A 22,051-nucleotide genomic window follows, 5' to 3' on the forward strand; every position below is an offset into this window, starting at 1 on the left:
CTGTGCCTCGTTCATCTTAGCGGCCGTTATGGCTGTTGCTCATTTTGGCATGCATATGTAAGTGCGTGCGTATGCGTGGGTGTGCTGTACCAGGTTGATCGCGGGAGGTTGGTTGATCGAAAAAAGTCATTTTGATAGTAGGCTAATATAGCGAATATCGATACATACAGCATGTGTGGTCTTCATTATCAGTCTTTTCATTTTTTCCGGCTCCAGACATATTTGTTGTTTATTTTTTGGTCCAATGTGGCTCTTTCAACATTTTGGGTTCCCAACCCCTGGGTTAGCGCATCGAACTCACAGTGCAGAGGTTCTGTGTTCAATTCCTGCTACGGCCTCCCTGTGTGGAGTTTGCATGTTCTCCCCAGGCCTGCGTGGGTTTTCTTCAGGTACTCCGGTTTACCCCCACATTCCAAACACATGCATGGCAGGTGAATGGAACACTCTAATTTGTCCCTAGGTGTGAGTGTGAGCGCGGATGGTTGTTTGTCTCTGTGTATCCTGCGATTGGCTGGCAACCGGTTCAGGGTGTCCCCGCCTACTGCCCGCAGATAGCTGGGGTAGGCTCCAGTGTGTGTGGGTGGGTGTGTGTGTGCGTGCGCATGTTGTTGTTTTTTTTTTTTTCTCTCCATATAGATATAAATAAAATGGTTGTATATTTATTGAATGGTCAGTTGACACAAGCCTATACAGTGTTTGGTCTCAGCAATCTTCCTGACCCCGGGACACATCCCTGCTGGTTTGAAGAACTCAACCCCCCACGTGTCAGGGGATGGTTGACATTGCAACTTGACTGTTACGTATTCATAACAGTGCCATGCTTCAAGCTGCAACAATCTTCTTGTACTAACTTATCCAATTCCACTGTTTCCGACCCAATCCATCATTCTTGTGTGTAATTTTTCAGACTTAACTGAAGGTAAACTGTGGGACTCCTGCAATACGGATTTTCTGCTGTCCATGGTGCTGAAAGATCATGGTCAAAGTTATTTGAAATGGAGGGGCAGGAAGATGGATGAAAATAAATACTCTTGTATTTTTCACTACTCTGCATCAGGCTGGAGGGAAAGGACTGGGAGAAAAGGCGTCAGACAGTAACAGGCAAAAAAATAAAAATAAAACCTCATGAATGAGTTAATTTGATGTACATCAAATAGATCTATCTACAGATACAGTATATATATATATATATATATATATATATATATATATACACACACACACACATATGTACACACATGCGTGTTTTCTGTTGCCTTTTTCATAGAATCTTGTGTAGCCTCATATTCAATAATGCCAGTCAGTCTTTTGTAAGTTAAGAACTCTGATATACTGTGCTTTAAATTAATTCAGAAGTAATGTGCCTTTTTTGGTGGAACCCTGACCTTTCGGAACAAAAACATGTATTTATGATAAATCTGATGTCCTTTATTGTAATGCTTATTACTTTTGCATATTTATTACTTCTTCATTTAAAAATACAGTGGGGAAAAAAAGCAATTATTTTTCCAAATTATTGAACCCAACTAGAAACATCTCTTTCTGCACGCATGGCTCATAAAAGCGCATGGTTCGTTGCTGACGTCAGTCGAGCGGCCGGCTCTCCTTTCGGCAATCTTCGGCGCCCACCTCATTAGCATTCGGTTCTCGGCTTGAGGAGGAGGGGGGAAGGGAAGAGTGGTGGTGATGGGGAGGGGGTGATGCTAAGAGAGGAGCGCCACACTCGGAGCAGAAATCAGCAGCGCTTGCCGCTCCATCGCTAAGGGTTCTTTTTTCCTCGACTACTGGGGTCACCCCCCCTCTTTTAAATTCCACCTCCAACCTTAGTCCTCGTTAATTGCACACCCGGCTGCGCCAAAAGAAAAAAAAAAGATGCGTGGGATTTAACGCCTTGATTGTCCGTCTCTCTCCTGGAATATTCCTGACTCCTCTCCCTGAGTGTGTGTACGGTCGATGCGGACCGCCGCGGCCATGCAGCAAATTGTGCATTTCTCCATGTCCTTCCTACTCGTCTTGTGGGGGTGTGCGCAGGGAGGCTCGCCCAGCGTCCAAATCGGTGAGTGTAAAAAAAAAAAAAAAATGTGCACCAAAAATGAAGCGCATTGCGTTTTAGGAAGACTGACTGGTGCGTGTCTTTTCACCCGTCCAGGGGGGCTCTTTCCGAGGGGCGCGGACCAAGAGTACAGCGCCTTCAGGATAGGCATGGTCCAGTTCGGTACGGCCGAGTTTCGGCTCACACCTCACATCGACAACCTGGAGGTGGCCAACAGCTTCGCTGTCACCAACTGCTGTGAGTGCCTTGAAAAAAAAAAAAAATTGCATTGCGCCATATGGTATGTATGTGTGTCTGGATGGATGCAAGAGAAAAAGGGAGATGAGCGGGGCTGGGAGGAAAACTTTGTTTCCACGGCAACGGCCACATCCATTATTTCATTCCGTCACATTAACAACACCATGCTAAGCTCGCAGTCTTCTATGTCAGTGAGGCGAGTACATCCTGCTGCTCATCATCATCATCATCATCATCATCATCTCATTGAGTTGAGTGAGAACCTTTTGGGAGTGCATCGTCGGGTGCCCATCAGGTGAGGAACACAATTGTTGTCCGATTGCTTTGGAGAGGCAAGTGGTTTATGGGATTTGCCCTCAGCCAACATTTTTCAACCTTTCTAAAATATACTGTATATTTTTAGTCATTATTTAAGTGTTGTATTATGTTTTTATTATTATTATATGTATATTTATTTATTATTTATTATTATTTTAAGGACTGTTTGATTTTAGTGTATTTATTTGTTGATTTTTTTTATGATGATTAATTTTTCATTTTATTATACATATTTTATTTTCCGTTCTTCCATTGATTGATTTTGATTATTAATTGTTTTGCTGTAATTATATTTCATTTTTATGCAATTATAGTATGACATTTTACTCAAAAGTAGAATTTAATTTATTGCTACATTCTGGCCGGCCCGGTAGTCCAGTGGTTAGCACGTCGACTTCACAGTGCAGCGGTAAGTTCGGGTTCAATTCCAGCTCCGGCCTCCCTGTGTGGAGTTTGCATGTTGGAGTTTACCCGCGTGGGTTTCCCCCGGGTGCTCCGGTTTCCTCCCACGTTCCAAAAACATGCAGGGCAGGCTAATTGAACACTTTAAATTGTCCCTAGGTGTGAGTGTGAGTGTGCATGGTTGTTCGTCTCTGTGTGCCCTGCGATTAGCTGGCAACTAGTTCGGGGTGTCCCCCACCTACCGCCCGAGTTTTATTACATAAAGATACGTTTTTATTCAATTATTTTTTTAATTTATTGTTAGTCTATTTTTCATGATCATTGTTTAATATTGTAGTTTCTTTGGGTGTAAAATATTTTATTCGTTCTAACTGCAATTGTTTAGTCATGTTTAAACCAAAGCTCTTTGCATTATTCAGTATTTGATAACTTTACATTGTACCAATTTATTTGAAATGTTTAACCTGCTTTTACCGGTAGTTTATTGCTATTAGTTTAATGTTCATGATCCATATTTTAATTTTGTAATATTTGTTTTATTTTGCAGTTCTTTAGCATACATTTGGATTGTTTTTACATAACATAGTTCATGTGGAGGTGCTTGGTTGCTGTGCGACTGCTGCCTTCAATATAAATCAAAGGCTTGTGATTGGTGCTTGCCGGCATCCAATCCATATCATTTGCATTTAAAAAAAAGAAAGAGAAAAAAAAGCTTCGTCTCCAGCCTGCGCAGCGCGTTCACCCAAGGCAGCCTGATGCAAGTGGGCGACCATCATCAAGGTGCTCAGCATACAAACACTGCAGCACAACGAGAATGTGCTCTCACTTCAACCATGGTTCCAAGATGAGAATTTAAGCACACTCATTTTGCCCAAGTGCCTATAAAATAGCTCGTGCAGCTTCTGAGTTTATTTATCTTACAAAATGACCAAATGTTGAAAATTGTGGAAAGAAATAAGACCAAAGCAAACCTTGAGAAATAAGCATAACTAATTAGCTTGAGCGTATCTCAACGACTGTCAGTGTTGTGTGTAGTTACATGTTTTACATATCTTACCTAATAAAAGCAAAAGTTGAAAGTTGTCGAGCAAAGGTCAACAAAATCATAGCACCAAATACGAATTACAGCTCACGAAATTGTTTTGCATAAGCATGGCACAACCATTTTGAGTCAAACAAAATCATCAGAACCAGAGCAAACTATAGTTCTTTTTTTTTTCTGAACAGACGAAACGCTGCTGTGCAAACTAGTGTTGACGACATGATATTTAGAAAAGTGGAGAACAACTATCAATATCAAAGCAAACTATAACAAATTGCTTGAGCATATTCACGAGTGTTGTGGATATTTTGGTGTTAATTTAGTTGCTATAATGATAAAATGTTGAAACTTAACTAAATCAACTCGATCAAAGTGAGCAATAAGAATTAAAAAAACATTTTCTTGAGCATATTAACAGCTGCTGAGCAACATCTGTGTTTAAATTGAAGCACAATCGTGTTGCTCCACAAAGTGGAAAAATCTGCCCTATACAGCCTTTAATATCATTTCGGTTCTTGTTGCCAATCCACTGATAACTCTCTCATGGGTTTGTTAGCGATGCGAGTATTGTATAACCTGAATGCTAAAGGTTTCATGAGCATGCTTGCCTTGGTGCGTTTGCCTCGGTTTTACACCCATCCTGTGTTCCCCTAAGACTTATTGTGCCCGCCGTGTGTGTGTGTGTGTGTGTGTGTGTGTGTGTGTGTGTGTATGTGTGTGTGTCGTAATTTTAAGTGCACGTCTTCAGGCCGTGTCCTTTCAAAGGGCAACGTGACTCAGGCTAGCTAGCGAGCTAACGGACACATCCATAGAACGCTTGCTGTTGTCTCCTTACCTGTTGCCATATCTCCATATTTATGAGACTCCGTTGGGCATCGTGAAATGCTTGAATGCCAACGCTTTTATTGTCAGGAAGCTCTTATGAGGCGAAAAAATGAGATGGGCATTTTGTTCTTAATTGCTATATAATATGCTGAACGATCACATTGTTATAAAACGTAAATAAAAATGCAAACCATTTCATAACCGGTAATAGCAAAATTTCCAAAGCAACGTGCAATACGAAATATAAAAGATTGTCCAGAAAAAAAATACACTTTGTAGTATTGTACAAGTGATGCAAAAACAGCAACATTTTAGGACGTTACACATTTTTCCGAACTGAAACAAGACAATGCCTGTCGCAAATGAGACATGTTTAGTTCTGTAATTGCTATTGAATCTGTTAATGATGGCACTTCTCTTAAGCAGAGTAAAAACAAAACCCTTAGCATTTACACGTACAAGTACAGTGATCTCTCGCTATTTCGCGGTACGTTTCGGATTCGGTGCATCACAGATTTTTTCAAAAATATTCATTAAAAAAAATATATATATATATATTTTCATATACATGGAGTGCAGTACTGTATATTGCTCTGTGTGACTCACTGTTGCTTCTCACGGACTGTTTGTGGACTTTTTTTTTAACCTGTATATGTGAATTGGTCGCTACTTCGCGGATTTTCGTTTATCGCGGGTGGCTTTGGTCCCCATTAACCACGATAAATGAGGGATTACTGTATAGCACACTTGTCGTGAACGAAACTAAATTTTGTCCCGTGATGGAGCTCGTAACGGAATTCTTCTGTTTTGTTCCAAGCAATGTCAAATATAAAAATTTCAGAGCCGAGACCATCCATAGCATACCATACCATTTTCTACTGCTTATCCAGGGTCGGGCCACAGGGCAACAGCTTTAGCATGGAAGCCCAGACTTCCCTCTCCCCAGCCACTTCTTTCAGCTCGTCCCGGTGGATCCCAAGGCATTCCCGGGAGACATAGTCTCTCCAGCGTGTCCTGTGTCAGATGCCCGAGCGGTGTGCCATGGGGACTGAAGAGCCTGTATCAGGGGGTTTGGTACCTCATACTCTTGAAGCACCACCCACAGAACTCCGTAAAGGAATCAGTTGAATGCCTTCTCCGAGTCCACGAAGTATACTGTATGTAAACTGATTGGGCAAACTCCCATGGACCCTCTAGGACCTTGCCAAGGGTGTAGAACTGGTCCACTGTTCTGAGGCCGGGACATAAACCACACTGCTCCTCTTGAATCTGAGACTCGACTTTTCGACAGACCCTCCTCTCCAGCATCCCTGAATAGCCCTTACCAGGGAGACTGAGGAGTGAATCTCTCTGTTGTCGGAACACACCCTCCGGTGCCCCTTCTCAGAAAGAGGGACCACCACTCCGGTCTGCCAATCCAGAGGGATTCCCCCCGATGACCGTGCGATATTGCAGAGGCGTGTCAACCAGGACAGCCCCCCAACATCCAGAGCCTTGAAGAACTCCTGGCAGATTTCATCCACCCCGAGTTGCCAACAAGGAGGTTTTTAATTCCATATCTCTGAAGAGCTAGCTTCTGCAGCCAGGGATCAGATCGTCAAGTTCCCCTCCTTTGGCCACCGGCCAGTTCACTTTGCAACCATCTCCTTTGGCCACTCCCATAGGTGCTAAGTCCGTGGAAGGGGGGATCCACATTGCCTCGTTGGGCTGAGCCCTATGGGCGTAGGCTCGGCCACCAGGCGCTCAGCAGCGTGCCCCACTTCCAGGCCTGGCTCCAAAAGGGGGGCCCGTGACCAGGGGAAAACAACATCCTATGTTTCATTCATCATCGGAGTCATTGAGCCGTGCTTGTTCTGGTCCCTCACCAAGGATCTTTTTGCCATGGGTGATTCTACCAGGGGCATGAAGCCCCAGACAAATTAGCTGCTAGGATCAATGTGACACACAAACTCCTCCACCGTATTTAGGTGACGGCTCATGGAGCAAAATTTCAAATCACTGTGTTTTGGTAATGTTGTTCTTCTGTGTGAAATATGCAGAGCGATGATAAAACGTCAACATGTCGACACTGATATATGTTTAGATGAAGAAAAATAATAGGCTGTCTGTCCCAAATCAGACAGACATTTTGTCGGTTGATTGATTTGAACGTGTGGAGGAATGATGTCGATCTGCAGACAGAGAAAAACAAAACCACATTTGTTCCAAACGACAGTCATTTTGGCCCTTGACAGATGTCAAATCTGTTAATCGATGCAGCTTCTATTACGCGTAATAAAAACGGCAACCTTTCAGAATGAATCGTCTTTTTGTGAATCTTTATCGAATGTAATATGCTTTCATTGGCCATTCTCCTCCAAGACTGCGAAAATAAAAGACACCACTTTAAATTGATTAGCACTTGTACAAGATGATCTGCTCATTGATTTTGGTCACTGATTTCAGGAGACGTTTCGCGAAACAGCCTAATTGTCGCATAAACCTCCACTCACTGTCTGCCTTAACATCAAAGGCTAATTGAGCACAAAAATTATTTTGTTCGTATGCTGTTTTTTAAAGGGATGGAAGGTATTAATAAATGCTCTGAACGCCTGCTAAGGGACGAATTTAAGTCCAATTTCTCACACATTTGTATGAAATGTTTACAGCCAATCACTTAAGGTGTTTTTCACGAGATGATCTTCTTTACCCCTCCCTCTTTGCCTCAACTGTCAATCAAACCAACACCCTGAACCCCCATTGCCCAGCTCTGAGGCCACCGACATAACTATAAATATAAATCATGAAGTCAGCCTCTCAGACGAGGTCAAACGGCCACTGGTGCAAACAGTGGATGTCACATGATCGAGCAGAGCAGAAATAATAAACAACGGCGAGGACAGAGCAAGGGTAGGCATAGAAAGGCAAATTGAGTCCTTTCAGGAATTAAGCGTAAACGATTGTCCCGTCTTTTAGCGCCAGCAGATGTTTCCTGTGCTCCCCGATGCTAGCAAAACAGCAGGAGATGGGCAAGTAAGAAGGCGTGCAGAAATGCGGCATGTAAAAATGCTGATTAATCTGGCATCGTATTTTTCTGTACATATATTGCCTTCTTTCTCTTTGTAAAGTTGTATGTTAGAATTCTACCTGCTAGCAAGTTTGTGTTACCTCCATTCTTTTCAATACAGTACCTGACTATAGTAGTGCAACTCAACCTGCTGTCTTCATGCTAACATTCATTCTTGGAGCACCAAGTGCTAGCATATTAGCATTTTATCCATTCATCATAAAAATAGTTCCTGATTTCTTGATTTATGTTGACTTACATTTTGGCCAACTGCTAGCATATTAGCATTTCATCCATATTTTTAATTAACTCAACTCAACTCAACTGTATTTATAGAGCACTTTCAAACAACATCGCTGCATACAAAGTGCTGTACATGGAGCAATTTAACATATACAATAAATAGTAAAACAAATCGGTAATAAAGACGGTAGAAAGCACCCAACACGAATTAAAAAGAGGTCCTGATGACAGCGCAAAACACATCAATATCATTTCAATCCACCACAGTATATTTGTACTCACATTGCTATTTCTTTTTTAACCTCTGCATTTCATTAGGTTTTATTGAAAATGATACCTGACTTTGTGCCAAACAGGGTTCTGCAGCGTTCCGTGCAGTACTTACCAGGTTTCTAAATAGCTTTGTCATCCAGGCCATCAAATGGATAATACAATACAATACAATACATGCTGATTTATACAGCGCTTTTACAACAGCGGCAGCTGTAACAAAGCGCTTAACAAAACAGTTAACATAAAATAAAATAATAAACACAACACATAACATAAAACACGGACAGTCGCGCAGTCCTAACCACTCTTTCGTCACACGCTTTGTTGTTTGAAGCATTTAGAGATGAAAGAGGAGAGAATCAAAGTGTCCTTTAACCAGTGGATCAGAGACGTCATGCTCAAAATGTGCACACGTCGGCTACAAGCTAAGTTTCAAAGTCAACAAGAAGCTGTACCATTCATTGACGAAAAAAGAGATTGGTTCACTTCTCCTGACCCATGGAAATCCATTTCAATTCCAAGCGGCGACTCTTGGTTCCAAATACGCATCGGCGCTCTGCGCCGACGCTCCTCTCTCCACATCCTCAACTTCAGCAGCCATCCATCCAGCCGCACCAACGCCGACTGTCCAACAGCACCGACACAGCCACTGAACAAAACGGGGTAGTGAAAAATGCTGCCCATTACAGACGCAAAAAAACACAAGCACCCCATCTCTGTCCAGCACCGACAGTCAATGATAAATAAAGGATAAATAGCAAATAAGGATGTTAGTTTTTTATTCCCACTGACTTGCACTACTGTTTTATTTTGTACATTATGCTTTATATGACTGTGGTTTTCAAAATCCAACTGTTTATGTATTTCTAAATCACGGCGGCATAGCAATATTGACATGTATTTGAAATTTGATTTCCACATTCAAATCTATATCCCAAGCAAAGCCAAATGGAACAAAATGTCAGTCTGTTTACACTGAATGCATATCTGAACTCTAAAATGTAAAAATAATCAATCCGCCATATCTTTTTATTTGTCTACACATTGCCTTTTTGAAATGATATTTGACATGTCAGCTCACCAAATGTTCGTATTTGATCATTTCTCATTGAAAATACAAACGGCCGCATGATACTTATACTTTTAAATTTGTGCGATGTTGTCATCGTGTAGGCGGAAGTAAATCCTGGCAACTCACAGTTAAAACACAAACAAGGCAATAATTAAGATTGCAAATTCTTACAATAACAACTGCAAATACATACCAGCATTGCCTTTGTTCTGTCCAAATCAAATCATTTTTTGTGCTTTATTGCATATGACATAATTCATTCATTCATCTTCCAAACCGCTTGATCCTCACTAGGGTCGCGGTGGGTGCTGGAGCCTATCCCAGCTGTCATTATTAAGTAGAATCACAGATATGATCAGTGTTTCATGGTAAGAAGTACTCTCAGACAATCCGTCTAATACCCAGAATATTCTTCTATATTCGTGTCTTCATGGCACCGGATGACTTGCACTTTTGACTCTGCTCCACTTCATATTCCGGCCAACGTGTCATTTATTTTCATCGTCATTGATATATTTATGTCATGCATTACGTGGAATGATGTGTCACAGTGAGTTGAAGGCCATGGGCAAATGGAGCATATCAACGCCGGGGCTCAGGGGTCAAATATACTTGATGAGACTGAGGTATACTGTACATATCACGGCAGACAATGGAAACCTTTTTTTATTTTTATTTTTTTAATCACTGGTGGATTCAGAATTTAAGTAATGTATGACTAAGTATACAACTTAGTCATAGATTATGATCACAAGCTAATGCTAGTGAGCCTCTTAGCTAATGCTAATTTGTGCTAACATTGCACCTTTTAGCTCTACCGTGGTAGCAATACGGCCACCTCATCAATTTAGTTCTGAAACTTCTGGTGGAGGAATTCAGCAAGGGCGTGGTTATTGTGTTAATTACCCCAACTTTTTTTGTTGTAGTGCGGCGAAAGTGGAAATGACTCACCACTCTCTGGCTCTTTTAAATGACTGGCAAAAACAATCCTCATCACAGTGTAATGGAGCTCTTAGTGTTGTAATCTTTGAATTAGTACTCTTGGGCTTTCAGCGGAAGTACCATATTTAAAAAGAGCAGTAAGGGTTGAACTGAGAGAAGCAACTGAGTCAGTCCACTTGGGTTCCCAGGGCAACACCCTCCTTCACATGCATGGCGGAGCTTGTCCGTTTGTTGTGAGATCATTAGGACACACCAAGTCCACTTTGGTATTTCCGTTAAAGGTCATGTAGCATACGTAGCGTTTTTATGACAGGAAGTAGCCGTGATTCGGGTATCCTCCATCCTTGTGTACTCACGCACAACATCCGATTCAAGATGTTTTGTCCTGGAATCCATCTGAACAAATATCCCCCAGAAACGTAATGCTATTGCAAGTTTTTATGTATTTTATTTCATTTATTTATTTATTTATTTATTTTATGTAACACAAGTGAAAGAGTTAACCATCCATCCATCCATCCATTTTCCGAACCGCTTGATCCTCACTAGGGTCGCGGGGGGTGCTGGGGCCTATCCCAGCCGTCTTCGGGCAGTAGGCAGGGGACACCCTGAACTGGTTGCCAGCCAATCGCAGGGCACACAGAGACGAACAACCATCCACGCCCACACTCACACCTAGGGACAATTTAGAGCGTCCAATCAGCCTGCCATGCATGCTCATGCATGTTTTTGGAATGAGGGTGGAAACCGGAGCACCCAGAGAAAACCCACGCAGGCCCGGGGAGAACATGCAAACTCCACACAGGGAGGCCGGAGCTGGAATCGAACCCGGCACCTCCGCACTGTGAAGCCAACGTGCTAACCACTAGACTACCGGGCCGCCCAAATAGTTAACCATCTACTGTGAAATCAATTTAACAAGAAGCGGCAATTTAGTGGCTCACGTTAACAGTCACCCACCATCGTCTTGCATATAATAATAAGCACGAAGCCAACAGCGGTGTTTCATTTGCGTGCATTCAGGTGTTCGTAGTGTGTGTGTGTGTGTGTGTGTGTGTGTGGGTGTGTAGGTGTACACATGAACCTAATGTTACATGAATCATATTGCAATATTACATGGTTTTCATTTTATAAAACAAACTCCTAATTTTTACATGAATAATGTTTTAATATTATGTGAAAAAATGCCCAAAATGTGATGTTTTGTGAATAGTCAACGTTTTGTGAAAAGTCAAAGAGAATAACAATAAAAATTTTGCAACTTCACACAAAAAATCAAAACAAAAACATTATGGGGGAAAATATTCCTGATCGGGGAATAAAATGTGTGAATTTTGTTGTATTATTATGTGAAAAAACGTTTTTTTAAGAGGGAAAAAATAAATTTTACAAGAATTTTGTTGAATATTATGATTCAATTTCAACGTCACAATTTAACAATAAAAAAAGCAACGTTACGAGAAAAAAGTCACCATTTTATGAGAAACCAGACCTTAATTTTACTATTCAACATTACAAATATTATGACTAGTCAACTTTCTTTGAGAAAAACTGATAAATTATTTAACTAGACAAAAAACATCATCATTTTTATGTGAATTCTGCTGTGATATTATGAGAAAAAAGTCACAATATTACGTGAAAAAAATCCTAATTTTACAAGAACAGTTGTTTTAATTTAAAAAAATTTACAAACGTTTTTCCCCCCACCAGTGCATGCAGCAAACATGAGTTTGCTTGTGAAGGACGCACAATGCCTCGCTCGAGCGAGGCAAAGTGGTTCAGATTGTTGCCATGGTGCCACATCTCTCCCACCTCTTCCGAGTTCCAAATCTAAAGCAGGCCATGAGAAGCATCAAATGAACATGATGTTACGCTAGGGGGCGCTACGCTGTTCTGTACTGTGCATAAAGTCGCCTGCGAAAGCTTTGTCGCAGGACATCAGAACGCCTCCAGGAAACAGGTCAGTGCACAAAAGGCGAGCGACAGCCAGGAAGAGTAGGAGAAAGAGGAGCAGGGTGAAGGGGGTGCGGGCGGTGAGGGGTGTTGTTGGCGGTAGAAGTTGACAAGAACTGAGCTGCAGTGTTCTTGTCGAGAGCAGCTGCCGGAAGGACGGCTCAAAGGAATAGAAAAAAAAATCAAGCAAGTGTGGCCGTCAGTCACATCTCCCACAAGTCCTTCTCCTTTTTAATGTAGCCGGCAGTCGCCACGGCAACGTTCCCCGACGTCCCAGAAAAGCACTGCCTTATTATAGGATGAGCTACCTACATCATAATACGGCATTACGTGAGCGTAAAGAGCCGATTATAGGAAAGTCATCGGTAGGAGAATAAGTGAGGGGGGGGGGGGGGGGTCATTTTTCATTAAGTGGTCTTTTCATGCAAAAACGGAGAAATCCAAAAAATCTGGGACAAAATAAAATGTGCAAGGTGGCCCGGTAGTCCAGTGGTTAGCACGTCGGCTTCACAGTGCAGTGGTACCGGGTTCGATTCCAGCTCCGGCCTCCCTGTGTGGAGTTTGCATGTTCTCCCCAGGCTTGCGTGGGTTTTCCCCAGGTGCTCCGGTTTCCTCCCACATTCCAAAGACATGCGTGGCAGGCTGATTGAACACTCTTAATTGACCCTAGGTGTGAGTGTGAGCGTGGATGGTTGTTCGTCTCTGTGATTGGCTGGCAACCGATTCAGGGTGTCCCCCGCCTACTGCCCGAAGACAGCTGGGATAGGCTCCAGCACCCCCTGCAACCCTAGTGGGGATCAAGCGGTTCGGAAGATGAATGAATGAATGAATAAAATGTTGTAACATTACAAGAAAAAAAAAATATCCAACAAGAAAATCGGAATAGCACAAAGAAAAAAAGTGTTTTATGTCAATAGGAGAATTTTTTTTTTTTTTAGGAAAGAGGAATTTGACGGAAAAGCATATCACGTAATCATTGGGAGGAAAACTTTACAAGAAAAAAAACTTTACATGAATATTGTTAAAGGAACGCAAAGAAATAGTAAAAACGATTAAAGAATTGCGTTAATAATGCATTCCTTAATAAGGGACAATGTTATGTGAATATGATTTTATCTTTATGATTTGACTTGAATAGAAAAACAGTCCCCAAATTACTTGGATAATTGTAATATTATGAGATAATAGTCACTATTTTTATGAGGAAAAATCAATTTTAGGGTAATAATTAAGAAAAAAAACATTTTACGTAATCCGGTGGAATATCAGGCGTTAACAGACACGACTATTCAAAGAAAAACTTTTGGTGAATAACGTTACATCACGTCACCAATTTCCAGACAGAGTTGCAATATTATTATTAAGATACGAATCACTATTTTTATGAGTGCATGTTATATGAATACAGTGATATTCCGATTGATGTAACCAAAAAGTCTGAATGCCACAACTTTTTACTTTTTACGAATCTTCTTTCATTCCAATCTTTTTCATCGTAAAACGCGACTTTCTTTGAGCTTGTCCTGTCTTTGAGCTTTGTGGCTCTTTCTTTCTACTGATTGACTGGCTGCTCAGTCCTTAACCGCAAATGAAATCTAAGAGCAGCAAAACGCTCCTCTGGGCTTGTTTAGCTGCCGCAGAGAAGGTCGAAGTCGGAAAAGGGGGGAAAAAAAATAAATAAAAAAACAGGACTGCCACTGTATCAAGATACACAATAGTCCATGTGTGAGCTGGTCCGAGATCACTTTCCACGTTGAAATAAAAAGTCCCTGGGTCTTGTTGCCATGGCAACGCGGCACTTGAGTGGAACAACAGTCAAATCTGTTCACACTGCTGATGATTGCTGTGTCACTGACGTGTGTGGTGTGTGCTGCGTGTGTGTGTGTGTGTGAGTGTGCAAGTGTGTGTGTGTGTGTGTGTGTGTGTGTGTGTGTGTGCTGATTCATCATTTTGGCACTGCACAAGGTCTGTTTGTCTCCCATTATCAATCCATCCACACAAACTAAATGAGGTTGATTCATGCGAGTTGAAAGTGTGCGGGATGGGGTGTCGGGGGGGGGGTGTCACCGTGGAAACAAGACCTTCTCTAATCCATACAGAAAAGGGTTTTACAGCAGGGGACACCTTTTAGTGTCTCGTCATGGAATTCCAGATGGTTTTGCAAAGCACATGAAGGTGGCTAATGTAAATGTGGTCTTCGCCCAACTTGAAAGAATCCATTCAAAATGCCGAAATGGGATGCGTTTTCACCTTGCGCTGATGTTTAAAGTTTTGACTACACTCTTGGAATGCAACATTTTGGGTTACGAAAACTGAAAATAATTCTTGACACAACAGGACCACGTCCATATTTAGTACCATTTCCTGCTCAATTTTTCAGCCAACAGAAAGATTGTGATAAATTCTTTGTACACCTTCCCACAGAATTCTTGTGAGAGAGGACTTGGTGTAATTTTTATAATGGTGCGATTTCTTACTTAAGATTGTAAAGACTTATCTTTTTTTGTGCAATTTGACGTTCTCGGAAGATTGTGCTACTTTTTCGCTGTGTCAGCCAATTAAATCAGACGATGATGGCCCTTCAAACATCGGCCAAAGTAATGTCGGCAGATTCTTTTTACCTTGATGTCCTCGAAAAATCCGTAGGAGTTGTACACAAGTAATACTGGTCTCATTAATGATTGCACATGTATTATAACTAGACCATTATAATTATTCCAAAAGTGAAATTAGTTGATAAGGTCTTGTCAGTCAGAGCAAATGGTGTGTAGGGGCGGATGAGCTCAGAGAGGTAAAGTGGCGCAAGATTATTCAAAGATTTGAAAACAAATAAGAGGATCTTGAAAATAACTCTAAACTGAATGGGGAGCCAGTGAAGGGATGCCAGAGTAGGAGTTATGTGCTCCCTGTTACGAGTACAAGTCAAGAGGCGAGCAGCAGCATTCTGGACCAGCTGAAGGCGCTTAATGGAGGACTGGCTGACTCCAAAGTAAAGGGCATTGCAGTAATCGAGCCAGGATGTGACAAAGGCATGAATTACTGTCTCAAAGTATTCATGTGAGAGGAGAGGTTTTATTTTGGCCAGCTGTCTAAGGTGAAAGAAGCTTGATTTAACAACGGCACCTAATTTGCCGATCGAGTTTGAAATCACTGTCCAGTTTAAGGCCCAAGTTTGAGACTGTTGACTTAAGATAAGGAGACAGGGGCCAACTCTACAGGATGGATTGTACAAGGGCCACTGGTACCAAACAATATCACCTCTGTCTTCTTTTCGTTGAATTTCAAGAAATTTTGTGCCATCCAGGTTTTGATTTCTTCCAGACAGGATAGGAGTGGCCTTAATGAGAAGGCGTCTTTCTTGCTCAGTGGGACATAGATCTGGCAGTCATCTGCATAGCAGTGGAAGGGAATACCATGTTTCCTTAAGATGGAACCCAATGGGAGCATATACAGCGAGAACAGCAGAGGCCCCAGAATTGAGCCCTGTGGAACACCACATGACAGGGGAGCAGTGCCGTGACTCAGAGCAGCCAAGGCTGACAGAAAAGGTTCTGTCAGCTAAATAGGACCTAAACCACTATAGAGCACTGCCCACCAAGTGCTGCAAACGAGTCAGCAGAATACTGTGATCCACTGTATCAAATGCTGCAGTTAAGTCCAATAAAACTAGACAGACGTGGTCTCCACAGTCATTTGCCAGGAGAATGTCATTAGAATGTACATACTATATACATCTGTATGTCATTCTGGACGCTTTCAATGCGGAATTGAGAAGTCATTGCGTCATGAGGCAGTTGCAAAAAGAATAATCATAAATAAATAAATAAAACATTTGGAATTTCCTTCTAAAACCATTGAAAAAAACCAACCGTGCTGACTCTTGATTACATTTACGGTACATGAAATCCTTCCAAGGACAAACAGTGATATTTTGTAAAATTTCCCAACAAATATTGTAAAAAAACATCCATCCATCCATTTCAAAATACTTTTATCCTCACAAGGGTCGATCCAGCCATCGATTTTCCGATCCACTTTTATTTAAGGGTCACGGGGGTTGCTGGAGCCAATCCAGCATGGTTGGGGGACACCCTGAACTGGTTGCCAGCCAGTCGCAGGGCACACACAGACGAACAACCATCCGCGCTCACACTCACACCTAGGGACAATTTTGAGTGTTCCATCAACCTATGGTTCGTGTTTATGGAAGGTGGGAGGAAACCGCAGAACCCAGAGAAAACCCCCGTGGTCACGGGGAGAACATATAAATTCCACACAGCAAGACTGAAGCCATAATCAAACCCTGCACCTCTACATTGTGAGGCCAACGTGCTAACCAGTCGACTACCGTGCCACCCTTGCCTAAGATTTTTTTTTAAGTAATGTTCTGCATATTGCAGTGAAAAAGCCAGTGTGTAGTTGTATATTCTCAGTGAAGTGAGAACAACCAAACATTTTGTACGTGGACTTGAGAAATAATAGTCATTTAGTTGTTGCGAGTGTGCGGAGAGATTTGTGAGTAGGATTCATTGAGAGGCAGTCACATGTGACAAAGACATAATGGCTTTTCCCACAATCCTTCACTCTTTCTGACACCAAGGCGATTAACCGTCCTCGACTTCTTTATTGCACGAGATTGACTTGTCTCCCCTCTCCGAAATACATCTTGTGAACGTTTTTGCTGCAAAAGTGACAAAAGATTTTGAACGATTTAGTGGTTTGTTTTGGGGTTCTGGGCGGCCCGATATTCGAGTGGTTAAGGCGTCGACTTCACAGTGCAGAGGTACCAGGTTCGATTCCAGCTCCGGCCTTCCTGTGTGGAGTTTGCATGTTCTCCCCATGCTTACGTGGGTTTTCTCCGGGTACTCCGGTTTCCATCCACATTCCAAAAACATGTGTGACAGGCTGATTGAACACTCTAAATTGTCCCTAGGTGTGAGTGTGAATGGTTGTTCGTTTCTGTGTGCCCTGCGATTGGCTGGCATCCTGTTTGGGGTGTCCCCCGGCTGCTGCCCGAAGACAGCTCGGAGAGGCTCCAACACCCCCTGCGATCCTTGTGATAATAAAGCGGATCGGAAGATGAATGAATGAATGATTGTTTTGGGGTTGTTGTTGGGTTGTTGTTTTTTTAATTTTAAATTGAGGTGATTTTTTGTTGCATTTACTTAAGCTAATCCGCTGACCCTGACGTAATGCTTGAGAAACGATCGGCAACCTCAGGACGGTGGAAAAGCTTTTCCGTCTTCCGTTTACCAGAGAAGGGCATGCCGTCTCTAGGTTGGTCTTTTGGGATGGAGGATGAGAAGTTTTTTTTTAAAAGGACGGATTAAGCAAGGACAGAGGTGGGTTTTCGTCCGTACCTTTAATCGTCCCTAACCGGGTTAAGTATGTGGTGTCGGGACGCAAAATCACAAAGCCAACATGTAGCCAAATGCTGTATTTTCTAGCGGGCTATTTCATCTCAACAGTATTTTTATAGCAACACTGCCACATAGCTTAACAGTCAGAGAACAAAACAAAGTGCCTTCGGAGACCCATTTCACTAACGATCAATCCAGCCGGTGATGAAAACTGGCTGTGTTGTCTGTCTCTCCATACCCGGGCATCGTGATGGTGGCTTGAATTTCATAAAAGAAATCATAAAAAGTAAAGTTTTTATGATTAATATTTTACTTGATAAAGGTAACTATTTTTGTGTTGTGAAATACAAAATTTGAGTGTCTTGGACGACTGTCCATGTTTTATGTTATGTGTTGTGTTTATTATTTTACCTTATGTTAACTGTTTTGTAAAGCGCTTTGTTACAGCTGCCGCTGTTGTGAAAGCGCTATATAAATCAGCATGTATTGTATTGTATTGTATTGTCTTATCACTCAGACGTTAAAAAAAAAGAAACAGTGATGTCATTTTTGTTTGATTGGTAGTTTATCTGAAACAGCCAATCACAGTGTTACTGAAGATAAAGTTCGTTCGGCAGGTGTATACGCTAAGGGTGTGGAAAATAATCGATATTAATCGATACATTGATGCGCACGTCCGCGATCCGAGTGCATCGGCTCATTCACTGGGTACGACGCGATTGACGGGTGAAATCGCGATTCATCACGATGCATTGATGGGTATCGGTGAAATCGCGATTCATCACGATGCATTGATGGGTATCGGTAAAATCCGATTCAATCGCCGTTTTATTCATGTTAAACGTCACATATCTGCCCTTTCCTATGTGCAATGAATGCACCACCATTGCTTTGCGTTTTGTGTTGAATACGGACGGTAGCCGTGCGTCACATACAGTCCAGTACACAACGAGCGAAACATTATGGAAGTTAGCGCACGCAGCAGCAAGGAAACTACTATATTTAATGCAGCCGCAACATTCAAATCTTATGTTTGGAAATACTACGGCTTCGAAAAGAAAGACGGAAAGCTTGATAAAACCTCCGTAATTTGCAAGGAATGTCGCACTAAGAAGCCATACAACGGCAGCACCACAAATATGCAGACCCACTTAAACCGATGGCACCAGATCACCGACAAGTTTCCCTCCCGCTTCCCCGCCCAGTTCCTCGTCGGACACCGGAGAAACTCTTGGTAAACCAGGTCAGGATCAGAAAAAAATTGCCTCTTATTTTGGGAGTCCCGTTGCAACTCACTGTGACCGCGCAATGGCTATAACTAAGGCCACTGCTTATTTCATATGCAAAGACCTCCAGCCTTAGCGTGGTGGACAACGAGGGTTTCAGACAGCTCGTGCACGTTTTGGAACCCAGGTATAAAATACCAGACAGGTCTGTGTTCACTTACAAACATATTCCCGATGTGTACAACAAAGTGAGAAGTGAGATTACTGTGTCGCTGAACAGTGCGCAAAGAGTTGCACTTACAGTGGATGGGTGGACATCTTGCGCTAGAGATTCATATACATATTCATTCATTCATTCATTCATCTTCCGTACCGCTTGATCCTCACTAGGGTCGCGGGGGGTGCTGGAGCCCATCCCAGCCGTCTCCGGGCAGTAGGCGGGGGACACCCTGAATCGGTTGCCAGCCAATCGCAGGGCATCATATACATATATATATTATTATTATATTTCATATAAGACACTCAGTGAGAATAGTCTGTTTGTGTTTACACTATAGCAACAGCTGTGAGTCTCAGGTGCCAAATTGTTTACATTTTCTTTGCACAAAACCCAATTGTGAAAGAGCTTAAATAAGTTGTTTTACAAGTTCTACTCTTTATAAGGAATAAAGTGGTATCCTTTTTGTAATACCATACTGAATTCCATCTTTTTAAAAGCTTTTTTTCTTTGCTTATTTGCATCATGTTTAATTGCACAATATCGCAACAAATTGCATTGTATCGTATCGGATCGCATTGATTTGAACTTAATGTGTATCGAATCGTATCGCATCCTGACGACGGTGAAACGTATCGCATCGTATCGCCAGAAAATTCCATGTATCGTTTAAGTATCGCATCGCTGGCAGTGGATCGTGATGTGTATCGAATCGTCTTCAGTGCTGAGATTCACATCCCTAGTATACGCGATGAATACCTCAATGTTTGCATGCGAGAGTGTGGCATTGTGTAATGTGGACGACGCGTTTCTCTCCTGAAGTGACATAAGCTTTGTAGTGATCGCCACTTTGAAGAGGAAAACACCCTAAAATCACTCATACTTGGGCGATCATTCCAATATTTTCAGAGGTTGATGTGAGCAATGAGTAAAGATGTCAGTATAAATTTTGGTGACTGTCCATCGCAGTTGTGGCACATTCTAAACGACGTTTAGATTCTGATATTCGACTGTCATGTTGCATGTACGGCAAGTGAGAAATGACACATTACATTAGTGTCGGCAACAAATGGCATTCGAACCGAAGCCATAAACTCTTTGGAAAATGAAAAATTAATATATATTATTCCTTTTTCTTTTCAATTCTTTTACAGACAGGGTCGGAGCGATATATGAGCCCATCCACCATGTTGTATGTGGCTTTAATATTAGACATAAATTGGGCAAACTGAGCACAGATAACATCATACAATCAAATTTTGATAATATGATGTTATCCGAGGGCTGCCCATTACATCGATCGCGATCGACCGGTAGATCGCGAGGGGTGTAGAGAAGAAAATAAACAACCAACCATTTGTGTGCCTTTGTGCATGTTAGAAATATATTTTTTGTGTTAATGTACACTGCACCCTAATCATCATATCAGTTTCATTTTCACAAAAAAGTATTACCAAAATAAAATCCAATAAAGCAGGTAAATCTTTAACCTAGGTGGCGTGTGACCTGCGTCACTGGACGTTGTTAGCGCTCAGCAGCTGCAATTGCAGCCTGTGATCAGAGCTGTTTCACTATATCATTTCTTGTTATCATTATTCTCATTCAGAGTTTGTATTGTGTACAATTCACCGAGGGCACGGGCAAAGAATAGGAATGTAGAAGGCCGAGGGAAGCACTTTAAAATGGTACATGTGAGCAACGATAGTTAACAAGCTGCAAAAGGGCGTCGCATGCCTCCGCGTCAGGCTGTTGCACCTCATGGCGTGCGCGTGTGTGTGTGTGTGTGTGTATGTGTGTGTGTGTGGTGTGTGTGTGTGTGTGTGCTTGTGTGTGTGTGTGTGTGTGTGCTTGTGTGCGTGCGTGTGTGTGTGTGTGTGTGTGTGCGTGTGTGTGTGTGTGTGTGTGTGTGTGTGTGTGTGTGTGTGCGCATGCGCGCGCTGGTAAGGGTAGATCCCGGGAGGTTAGTTGATCGAAAAGTAGATCTTCAATCCAAAAAGTTTGGGCACCCCTGATTTAGAGAGCTCCTCCGTGAGTCGTCACCTTACCGTGGTGGAGGGGTTTGTGTGTCCCAATGATCCTAGGAGCTAAGTTGTCTGGGGCTTTATGCCCCTGGCAGGGTCACCCATGGCAAACAGGTTCGAGGTGAGGGGCCAGACAAAGCACGGCTCAAAGACCCCTGATGAAGATTAAAATAAATGGATCTAAGTTTCCCTTGCCCAGACACGGGTCACCGGGGCCCCCCTCTGGAGCCAGGTCTGGAGGTGGGGCTCGTTGGCAAGCGCCTGGTGGCCGGGCCTACACCCATGGGGACCGGCCGGGCACAGCCCAAAGAGGCAACGTGGGTCCCCCTCCCCATGGGCTCACCACCCATGAGAGGGGCCAAAGGGGTCGGGTGCAATGTGAGCTGGGCGGCAGGCAAAGGCGGAGACCCTGGCGGTCCAATCCTCGGCTGCAGAAGCTAGCTCTTGGGACATGGAATGTCACCTCTCTGGCAGGGAAGACGCCCGAGCTGGTGTGTGAGGCAGAGAATTTCCGACTGGATATGGTCTGACTTGCCTCCACACACAGCCTGGGTTCTGGTACCAGTTCTCTCGAGAGGGGTTGGACTCTCTTCCACTCTGGAGTTGCTCACGGTGAGAGGCGCAGAGCAGGTGTGGGCATACTCATTGCCCGCCGGCTCACTGCCTGTACATTGGGGTTCACACCGGTAGACGAGAGGGTTGCCTCCCTCCGCCTTCGGGTGGGTGGACGGGTCCTGACTGTTGTTTGTGCATATGCACCAAACAGCAGCTCAGCATACCCACCCTTTTTGGAGTCCTTGGAGGGTGTGCTGGAGAGT

At 42.8% G+C, this 22,051-nt stretch overlaps 2 protein-coding genes across 6 annotated transcripts in view; both read left to right on the forward strand.

Annotated features, from left to right (window-relative positions):
• Positions 1-22,051, forward strand: part of glrbb (glycine receptor, beta b) — a 172,884-nt gene that overhangs the window by 50,748 nt on the left and 100,085 nt on the right. The gene's annotated exons all lie outside the window — the stretch shown is intronic.
• gria2b (glutamate receptor, ionotropic, AMPA 2b) overlaps positions 1,646-22,051 on the forward strand; it is a 54,399-nt gene continuing 33,993 nt past the window's right edge. Inside the window, exons 1-2 of one of the 4 annotated variants that reach the window (XM_052059265.1) lie at positions 1,646-2,056; positions 2,150-2,290. In XM_052059265.1, coding sequence (XP_051915225.1) covers positions 1,954-2,056; positions 2,150-2,290 — 244 coding nt within the window. In that variant the 5' untranslated portion in view covers positions 1,646-1,953. The remainder of the gene's footprint in view (positions 2,057-2,149; positions 2,291-22,051) is intronic. The other 3 variants (XM_052059256.1, XM_052059248.1, XM_052059239.1) reach the window with 3 other exon arrangements.

The sequence above is a fragment of the Hippocampus zosterae genome, chromosome 1, assembly GCF_025434085.1.
Source record: "Hippocampus zosterae strain Florida chromosome 1, ASM2543408v3, whole genome shotgun sequence".
Taxonomy (NCBI): domain Eukaryota; kingdom Metazoa; phylum Chordata; class Actinopteri; order Syngnathiformes; family Syngnathidae; genus Hippocampus; species Hippocampus zosterae.